General features: G+C 39.4%; 1 protein-coding gene across 3 annotated transcripts; it reads left to right on the forward strand.

The window, feature by feature from the left end:
- The first annotated feature begins 297 nt into the window (after nt 1-297).
- LOC132455247 (uncharacterized) lies at nt 298-7,715 on the forward strand. 3 transcript variants are annotated; one of them, XR_009525140.1, is made up of 9 exons: nt 298-2,246; nt 2,455-2,589; nt 3,273-3,407; nt 4,464-4,532; nt 4,908-5,002; nt 5,184-5,306; nt 5,716-5,833; nt 6,103-6,176; nt 6,732-7,715. XR_009525140.1 is itself a non-coding variant. In XM_060049079.1 (7 exons), exons 1-7 carry the CDS (start codon nt 1,980-1,982, stop codon nt 5,729-5,731), a joined length of 840 nt encoding a protein of 279 aa, XP_059905062.1. In that variant the 5' UTR covers nt 298-1,979; the 3' UTR covers nt 5,732-6,012. The 3 variants fall into 3 exon arrangements, 1 of the variants encoding a protein (XP_059905062.1); XM_060049079.1 differs by lacking the exons at nt 6,103-6,176; nt 6,732-7,715 and having other exon boundaries at nt 5,716-6,012; XR_009525141.1 differs by lacking the exons at nt 3,273-3,407; nt 4,464-4,532; nt 4,908-5,002; ... (2 more) ...; nt 6,103-6,176; nt 6,732-7,715 and having other exon boundaries at nt 2,455-2,792.
- The last annotated feature ends 2,975 nt before the right edge of the window (nt 7,716-10,690 follow it).

Genomic DNA, 10,690 nt, shown 5'->3' on the forward strand with positions numbered 1-10,690 from the left:
AACTCACCGAAAGTGACAGTGAAGAACAACTTTCAGCGACAATGACAAGAAGGAGAAAAGTAAAAACAGCTATTGACTCTGGAGAAGAAAGTGATGACACAAATTAAGGAGATTTCAAAATTACAAATCAACCGTCACCAACAGTTCAAGAACTCACAGAAAGTGACAGTGAAGAAGAACAATTTTCGGAGACAAAGGGAGAAGAGCACACAAAAAAAAATGATAAAGAGGACACGTACAGGACGTGCATAGATAATTCAAATAATTCAAAATAATTCAAATTTAAGGTCGCAAGAAAACATTGGATAAAAATAAAGCCGGAAAAAGGAAAAAGACAACTGAGACCCCCATGGACCGATATATTCTACAATGAATTTAGAAAAAGCAACCCATCGTGCACATTAGCCTTTAAGTACCAAAATATTAGAACACGTGACAGCCGGAAAAAAAAATCACCATACCTCCGCGCCACAGCCAAGTGCACGTTTGAAGGTTGTGAGGCGGTTTACACTTTCACCAGGAAAGGCCCACCAAAATCCAACGCAAAAAAGATTACTGTCATGGTGACACGGTTTGGGGAAGTCAGACACCTTAAGTCTCAGAGAAAATGTAGGCCTGCAAGATACCTCAGGAGAGGAAAAATAGCAAAAGCAGTAAAAAGTGGTGTGAGCAACTGCTATTACGAATTGCTGAAAAACACACCTGTGGAGGAGATCATGGCTGGTAATATAACCAGAAGCCTCACAAAAGACCTGTTAAAAATCATATCTTACGAGATCAGAAGCGTTGCAAGGCTTCACAATGACCAATTGTTGGAGCTAATGCTCACTCAGAGGATTATCAGAGAGAGTGGTCGGCAAACTCGGCATGCATCATCGAACGGCTATCTGCAGCTCCTCCAGATTGACCCTTTTGCAACCCACTTATACACTGATGCGGGCCTGCAAATTTTGGCTGAACATTTGAGAGGACCCATGCCCACTACCCTATACCTCGATGCAACAGGTGGGGTAGTTCAGAAAGTACCCCATCAGTCTAAAAGAGTTCTCTATTATGCCCTGGTTCTGCCTGGAATGGGCAAGGACAAGCCGCCTTTGCCAGTCGCGGAGTTCGTGACTAACAGCCATAGTGTTCCTTCAATATCCCACTGGCTTATGGAGTTCAATAGGAGGCTGTCCCACATTACCGGGAGAAAAATTGCACAAATAGAGACAGATTACAGCTGGGCGTTGATGAACAGTGTGCTCATCTCTTTTAACCAAGAGGATGTCTCTGCATACCTTTGCAGAGCATTCGAAATTGTGTCGGGACAACTCAAAGTCATTCCAAAATTCACTGTGCTCAATTTGTGCTCTGCACATATACTTAAGGCAGTCTCCCAGGCCTTTGGGAGAACAACCAGTGACAGAGGCACAAAGGAGTATGCAACATACAGTTTTGCATACCTGCTGAACTGTACAAGCTTGCCAGAAGCACTTGAGGTTTTCTACCACATGTGTGTGCTGTTTGATGCAGAACAGCACACAGACTCAATCAATACCAGTGAAAGGTACCTGAATGGCTGCATTTTGCAGAGTCAACACATGGATATTGAGGAAACACAAGAGGGGAGCAGGATCTGTGATTCCAGTGACCCTTCCAATGGCATTCTTGCAAGGTCCCCATTCATGCAGGCTTTTGACCTAAGAAGGGAGCAAGCCACATGTGACGTCCTGTCTGATGAGGAAGCAGACAAAAACAACAACTACCACTGCCCAGGTATAATAAATGTCTTGCTCAAGACATACATGGGCATCTTTCCCTTGTGGAGTGGTGTATTACTCGCTGATCTATCGAGGCACTCTAAAGGATCTATCACAAGAGGAACATGGTGCAAAACACGGGAAACCAACTGCCATGTCGAACTATGGTTTAGGTTGGTGAAACACAGCATTCTGTGTTAAAGAAAATACCTCAGACCTGCAGAGTTTGTCTCTAAAATGTTTGCCTCAGTGCAGGGGAGGTATGTTGAACATGTGATTCAACAAAGCCTGCCAATTGATGTACTTCAGAGAAACCTTCAAAGCTCTGTTAAGCTGGAAGATGACCCAGAAGAGCAATGGTGTAAGAGGGACACCTCTTCTGGCAGTTCAAAGCACAAGTCAAAATATTTCAATCCTCCAAAAAACCTTCCAAACCCCAAGACCAAGACCAAAAGCAAGAAGATCATAAAAGTGGAGCAGAATCAACGGGTTGAAGATGCACAAGTAAGTAATGTGAAGTTTTTTTAAATGACAGGTGTAAGATAAAGGACATGAAATTAAAATGTTTTTTTCCCTCCTCATTGCCCTAGGTAGAGACAATGAGGATGCAATATAATTATTAATAGAACCTCACATTTCACATCGTACACTTAAACCATAGATCATAGACCTTAATTGCTACATGGATTTCAATGTTAATTCTGACTTTCAGTTAAACTTGCTGTGGAAAAAGAGGGGAACAGTGATAATTGTTGCAACCCTGCCATCCCAAGTGAAGGGTCGGAGCCTCTTCATCCACCACACTGATCTACGGTGTCTACGACCCCACCTGTGGTTGACAGGAGAGGTAGGCGTATTAAAAGCTCTTCCTCTCACTGCTAGTCTATCTGTCTTTCAATTTGTAGTCCTTCAAACTGATGTATTTGGAGGACTGAAGACCTCCATTAACTCACACACACACACACACACACACACACACACACACACACACACACACACACACACACACACACACACACACACACACACACACACACACACACACACACACGTAATAATGTCAATATGAAAAAGCATTAACATGCAAGCATTAATATATCCTATAAAGGGGGCTAACGTTCTGGAGCTAAGGAACAAGCTAGTACAGAACAATAGGCAGAGCAAGAAGTTTAGCCAAGAGCTTGTTGTCTGCGTTTGTCCACAGTTGGAATAAAGACATCAGTTGAAGTACATTAAAACTGTGGTGATACCTTGGCACTTAAGGATATCACAACACGCACACACACAGACAGACAGGCAGGCAGATAGACAGACATACTATCCCTCTTTGTTATTACCTGTCTTTCTTTCTGTTGTACATGGAAAACCACTGAGATGAAGCCACCCCCCTCTGAGTGAGTGGTGATCTCATGATAAGCCAACAGTAGGCCATAACTTCGTTATTAATTTCAATGGCCAAAGAAACTAGTTTGTGTTCATATGGTGATGCTGTGTGCTGATGCTAATCAAACATTATTTTGTGTTTATCAGATAATTCAGGGATTGATGCATCTCAGTGCCTTCACGTACAACGTGGTGGACACCATTTACTTAATGGATTATTACACCGCAGGTGTACTTTTATTTGGTGACAGAGCTACTACACGTCGCCACACTTTACCTAAGGTAATATGTTCAGTGTATGTTTGTGCATTTTACGGTATGTTGCGTGATGGGTAATTACTACAGTGCATGAAATAACTGTGATGAGAAGGTAACACTTTATTTGAAGGTATCTACATAAGAGTGACATGACTCTTGTCATGAACTTTGTCATGAAAACTTAACATACACAGAAAATCCACCTCTTTTTGACATGATGACATAATCATTATTACAATTAGATGAGCAAGGTTACAGACAAACTCTAGCACTTGGTTAGATAATTGTGTGACAGGATATGTCACAGAACTGGCTTTCATGAAACCACTATTACAGTATAATGAATACATTTTTTAGACCTCAAGTAAAGTGGTACCATTTTGATGTGTCATTTAGATGTCGTAAAGGATAAGTGCGCTTTAAGTGTTATTGCACACTCATTTCCTTTCTGCAACACATATTGTGCTGTTATATATACTATATTATACAACGGGTGGCTTGAATCCAGCGATCTGATTGGTTCCTAACTGTTGTATAATAAGCGTATACATAACTGCCATGACGCCCAATCATTTTGTGAAAGTTTGCGTATCACTCCGCGCCTGGAAGTAGAAACAGTTACAAAGTAAAAAATATGTTGAATGATGGAGAGGGTGTCAATGTTGTTACTCCGGGAGTGAGCAAGGCGATGGAGAGACTAACGAAAGCTTAGGCACACGGCGAGTGAACCGCTCCATAGGATAAATTGCCGGCGTACCGCTCTAGCGGAGCCTTCTCTCGGAGGGACGCTAAAGTGTGTTGCATAGCGACCGTCGTGCATTTTGAAGGCAGCCAGGAGGGACTACTTTTTTGTATTCTTTAATAAAACAGCTACTTTGACTTTCTTGTTTGTTTTTTTATAGATCACTTCAGTCAGTGGTATGTGCTCATTATACCACTGTTAAGGGGCGTTGTTCGGACCGACGCGCAGCATGCCACAGCCTGTCGTGATCTATTGCTTAACTATACTTATCATAGGTGGACAGCTAACTAACATGTTCATAAAAATCATCATGAAACATTGTTTTTTTCATGCTGTAGGTAAACTTCGATAACTTTGACGGAATCCTGTCATTTGTCCACGTGAACAAAAATCACTGGAACATGCTGGTATGTTGATTCATTAATATTCATTCATTCAAATGTGGGTTTTCACATAGTGAAATAAAGTATTGCGGCGAGTATCAAGGTCATGGTCAAGGTTGCTTTATTCATACCCTTGGGTAAATTTGGTTTGCATGTGTATCGATCGCCACATGCAGCGATGGATACTCATCAACTTCTCAATACAGTATTTTTCCGAAACTGTACTTGGCTTATTATTTCATCCACTCAACTCATTTGGCGACTGTGAAATTGGCATAGGGAAACTTTGATTCTAAGTTTACTTTGACCCATCACCTTTTTTCTTGCTTTGCATGCACTCTCCCTGCTATTTCTGGGAATTGCATCTCTAGTTAAAGAATACCCTCTCTTTTTTCTCAGTACATTCATGCAAAGTCTGGTACTGTGTACCAAATGGATCCCTCACCAGCATCCTCAGAGCTTGAGGACTCTACCCATGCGGCTCAGAGACTACAGTAAATATTCAAGCTAGGATTCTAAACATTAAAATGTCAATCATGTTTACTTTTATTCTACAATGGCAGCTGTGGTGTTTTGAAGATATTTCCATATAATTTAATACAAACTTTGCTAAATTGTATCTGTGAATGGAAAATGTTTTGGTAGCACTTAAAGAAAAGTATCACATTTCTTCAGGGAATACTTGAAGATTAGAAAACATCAGGGGAAAACTGACTGGGTGGATGTGAAGTCGAAAGGAGGAGTGATGCCCCACCCAGTGCAAATGATGGTTGCAGCTGTGGTGTCATTGTTGTTGAAGTAAGTTGATCTATGTAGTATAGAGGAAACATGATGTTTCTTTAATTTTTGTGATGGTGGAGATAAGCTTACATTTGGGTGTTTCCACAGATATACAAGATGATTTCAAAGGATAAGTTCACTATTGTGTACTTTGAGCCCCCTTTCTCGGTTGGCTAGGATGAAATAGAATGGTTGACACTGAAATGTTGACGTTTGGTCCTGTCTCTGGGTATTTGGCTAATTTAGAATCGCCCCTGCCTGCTTCAGAATGGCTGCCTATGGGCATTTACGAACCATGAATGCCCATAGGCAACCATTTAGAAGCTGGCAGCAGTAATTCTAAAACCTCCCCACCAAGCATGTATTGACAAATGGTTTAGTTATCTATTAAAAGAGAAAGACAATCACTTTAGTGTTGTTAATTCAGATGGCCAGAGCAGTGATGGAAGCCTTCCCTGAGTTCCCCAAAATGAACTTCTCAACAAAAAGGAGAGCCATGGAAGAGGCGAGGAGAGATATGGCTCTCCAAGTCCTTGAATCATCAGGTATACAATGCAGTATACATCTTTTTTTGAATAACTTAAAGGCATTCCAAATATATTCTGATTAAGGGCCCAATTTTGAGAATGATATCGGCAAATGGTAACAGAATTGGTGAATGTGATTGGCGAATGCAATTTCCCTTAGCCACAGGCCTTGCCCATATCAGAGTCTCCACCGATCACCTCTTGCTTAAAAAAAGGCACATACCATTTGCCGATAAAATCCCCAAAATTGGGCCCTAAATGTGTCATGCAAATACACTTTCTTTCAGTCTTTGATGAGGAGACTTGTTCGATGTGTGGAGCTGACAAGCCCCCTGGACAAGCACCTCCCGTTACAGACTGGGTGAGTTGTTGTGAGCAGCACATACATTTTGTAACGTAATGTGACATACAGTGTTGGTAGTAACTAGTAACAAAGTTAATTAACAAAGATAATTAAATTTTTATAGCAATATGTAAAAAGGCCAAGAAAGTTGAAGGGGTTCAATGTTCACAGAAAACTTTCTGAGTCAAACTTAACCTTTGCTATAATCTGCTGGTTTGGTGACCTGAGTCTAACCAACAAAAACAGGGTTCGTTCTACTCGGTCTATCCTCAGAACAACGAGAGGCAATGTTGATATTATGACCAAAAGGGGGCGTATCACTATTATTATTATTTACCTGTTTTGAAACCAAATTGCCCCGTAAGGACATTTCAGCTCAATTAAATTCACCTGGAGGGTCAGGTAACGCAAAAGTAACAAGTGACATAAGGCATTACTCCACACATGGTAGTAAAGTAACGTAATGAAGTAACTTCCCCAATGCTGGTGACATACCACTTAAGCCTTAGTGTCCTACCAAGTGACAAAGTCATGTACATGAATGAATCATTAATTGTTTTTTCAATTAAACAGATCCAGTGTGATAATTGTGACCGGTGGTTCCATAACCTTTGCTTGAACATGGACCAAAATAAGTTAAAGGAACTCAAGAAAAGGCAATGGCTGTGTGTTTTATGCCGCTGACAAGGTTGAGGAAAATTGTGCCTCGTCCAAGTGCCAGGTTTTGTTTAGAAATGTGATGAAAAAAAACGTAAAAGGCGTGTTTACATCAGAAAATGTGGAAAGCATGAATGGGGAGGGGAGACAAACACACACACACACACACACACACACACACACACACACACACACACACACATTTCCATTTAATCTATTCTCTCTGGTTACAGCCATATACACTTTCATATTGGATCCCTTCCACTTACTTTAACCCTAGGCTATACCGTAATGACTGAAGATCAATGCCTGATTACCAAAAGATTCTGTTGAGTCAGTGTATAAAACACAACAGCTGCGTTGATGGAGAAACGCTTTACACCAATACTGTGCATAGTCTGATTCATTGCCATGGATTGCAAGAAGGAAATATTACAGAAAGGTCTGAAGTTAAAATATAATTTGCAAGTTCAGATAATGAAGTGGGAAAACAAATGAAGGTGTGTTTGATTAGTATATCATGAATGGAATTCTTAAAATATTTAAAGAAAATAGGAGGTGCAAAATCTTAATTTTTAAGGAGGTGTGTGTTGTTAGTACCATATAGTAGAACAGGTCTACATTGGTCTGGGGCCTCTGGGTCCCATAACTCGGAAGCTATTGAGCAAAAAGCAATTTCCCATAGGAAATGAATGGGATTCTTAAAATATTTAAATAAAATAGGAGGTGCAAAATATTAATTTTTAGTGAGGTGTGTGTTGTTAGTACCACATAGTAGGACAGGTCAACATTGGTCTGGGGCCTCTGGGTCCTATAACTCGGAAGCTATTGAGCAAAAAGCCGTTTTCCATAGGAAATGAATGGGATTTTTAAAAAATTCAAATAAAATTGGAGGTGCAAAATATTAATTTTTAGTGAGGTGTGTGTTGTTAGTACCACATAGTAGAACAGGTCTAAATTGGTCTGGGGCCTCTGGGTCCCATAACTCGGAAGCTATTGAGCAAAAAGCAATTTCCCATAGGAAATGAATGGGATTCTTAAAATATTTAAATAAAATAGGAGGTGCAAAATATTAATTTTTAGTGAGGTGTGTGTTGTTAGTACCACATAGTAGGACAGGTCAACATTGGTCTGGGGCCTCTGGGTCCTATAACTCGGAAGCTATTGAGCAAAAAGCAATTTCCCATAGGAAATGAATGGGATTCTTAAAATATTTAAATTAAATAGGAGGTGCAAAATATTATTTTTTAGTGAGGTGTGTGTTATTACCACATAGTAGAACAGGTCTAAATTGGTCTGGGGCCTCATGGTCCCATAACTCGGAAGCTATTGAGCAAAAAGCCGTTTTCCATAGGAAATGAATGGGATTTTTAAAAAATTCAAATAAAATTGGAGGTGCAAAATATTAATTTTTAGTGAGGTGTGTTGTTAGTACCACATAGTAGAACAGGTCTAAATTGGTCTGGGGCCTCTGGGTCCCATAACTCGGAAGCTATTGAGCAAAAAGCAATTTCCCATAGGAAATGAATGGGATTCTTAAAATATTTAAATTAAATAGGAGGTGCAAAATATTAATTTTTAGTGAGGTGTGTGTTGTTATTACCACATAGTAGAACAGGTCTAAATTGGTCTGGGGCCTCTGGGTCCTATAACTCGGAAGCTATTGAGCAAAAAGCAATTTCCCATAGGAAATGAATGGCCGAATATCTGTCGAATATCCAACTTCAAACCAACTTCACCACGGTGGCAGTCAGTGTGTTTTTCATAGTTTAATAGTTCCTTTTCAAGTATGTGCATTAAGAAACCTTGAACAGTGCAATTGGCAATACACATTTATTTCACAAATCAACATTACCAAAAAAAAGCTCTATATTTCTATAGCAGTAAAAATATACACATCTCAATATATACATACACATCTCAATAGTTGAACTGTAATATAAATAACATATATATAATACAATATAATATAATGACTCAGTTTAATGTGCAATGGAATAACATATATATGATATATATAATATGTGAAACAATATAATATATTTTAAGTATAGGTATATATTCATATTATATATATATATATATATATATATATATATATATATATATATATATATGTACATTTGTACAATTTGACATAATATACAATCATGCTCATAACATTTTCACATCTATGCAGTGCAATTGACACAATATATAATTTCACATAATATATGATATAATATAATAATTGAATCTAGGCTAGAACCCTTTAAAAAGTATTGTCTTGCTGAGCTTTTTTCGACTGTTGCCAGTCTGTAATTGCAGCGTGCTCAGTTTTGCAATGTGGTGCAGCCACTTCCCACTGTCTCCTCAACTGCTTCTCTTTGGGAAACCTTAAAATTGCGAGAAAGGTTAGCTAGCCAGTCAGTCAGATTCATAATACAGATGTATCTTTAAAAAAACAACAACATTTAAATAGAAATAACGTTTAAAACGTCAATTTCGGCCGGCGACTGACTGCAGGTGCATCTCACAGGTGCATGTAGAGTATCGTGACATTTTTTCCGTAGTTTCATTCATTACGTGACACCTTCATATATTGTAGAACCATTACATATACAGTAGCATGTTTTGAGCCTTTTTTTGTTTTAATCTAGTCTCTTTTTTAAATACATCACAGAGAGAAATTAAGGCAAGTCGCTCAGCCGAAACGCAGCTTTCGGTCGCGACCATAAATGCTATATAATTACATTATACATACATTTTAATTACTCACAAGCAAGTAGTGGTAGATTATATATATATATATATACTGTATATCCTATATTTCTTGACAATATTATCTCCTGTTGACGAACAATAGAATAAGGCTTTGCTCACCATGTCCATTTCACGTTAGACTAGCTATAGTCTGATTCTGGTGGCAACTTAGCTGTCTCAACAGCTCTTAGCTCTCAACATAACACATGATCTACGTGACATGACTGAATTTTACAATTACAAATAGAAACAATTGTTTAGTCTTACTTGTGAAAGGTAATTCCTTGCGATCTTGTTTGAATCGTCCTGACGGTGGTGCACCCCCAACGGCGCATGAAGTAGGCATCTTCACTCCGAAGACGAAATAACTCCCGTACCAAGATGGCGCCGACGATTTATGCCGTCCAAGGCCGAAGGGGGCGTCTACCTATATGATGTCTATGGTTAAAGGCCCACTATGCAACTTCGGGCATTTCTTCGCTGTTTTCTTGGTTTTGGCACGCACATTTCTCTACACAGCGCCCCCTACAGCTTCGTAGTAGATACAACAACTCGTTGACGACCCTTCCCCATGCACTTCTACGCGAGCCATGTGCATTTGTTTTCAAAGAAGCCGGCAAATGCGTGGAGCCATGTCCGAAGTAGATGTTCATAAAGTGTAGGCAAGGTTATACATTTTTAAAAGGGTGTATTTGTATTGCAATAAACATAAATCCATCCTTTTTTATAGTTGACGGGGAGAATTTATATCCTAGATTATAATTGTTTTATCTTAGGTTGAACAGAACAATCAGTGTAAGAGGTTTGGCCAACATAATAATCTAAATAAACAACAACCCGGATTCGGGGATTCAGTCTGTATCTGGGGGACGAGACAGACGAACAGCAAAACACCCATGGAAACAAAGGTGTTTATACGGTTGCAACCAAGCAAGCTAGAAACATACAGGGCTCACAACAAAACGGTCGAGAAAACAATTTTTACAGGGCTCACAACAAAATGATTGAGCAAACACATTTGTACAGAGACTATCAACATCAAGAATACCACGAAGACGAAGGGCAACCAAGGGTACTTTCGATTTCAAAAGCAACACGACCGAGTCGGCGTCTGATTTGTAAACAACGTTTAC

This window comes from Gadus macrocephalus, chromosome 4, assembly GCF_031168955.1.
Source record: "Gadus macrocephalus chromosome 4, ASM3116895v1".
NCBI lineage: Eukaryota > Metazoa > Chordata > Actinopteri > Gadiformes > Gadidae > Gadus > Gadus macrocephalus.

Excerpts from the sequence above, each read along its gene's own strand:
- LOC132455247 (XM_060049079.1), top strand. The coding sequence starts at position 1,980 with ATGTTTGCCTCAGTGCAGGGGAGGTATGTTGAACATGTGATTCAACAA. Across the intron at positions 2,247-2,454 it reads AACGGGTTGAAGATGCACAA|TTAAACTTGCTGTGGAAAAA; the intron begins GTAAGTAATGTG and ends TCTGACTTTCAG. Across the intron at positions 4,533-4,907 it reads AAAATCACTGGAACATGCTG|TACATTCATGCAAAGTCTGG; the intron begins GTATGTTGATTC and ends CTTTTTTCTCAG.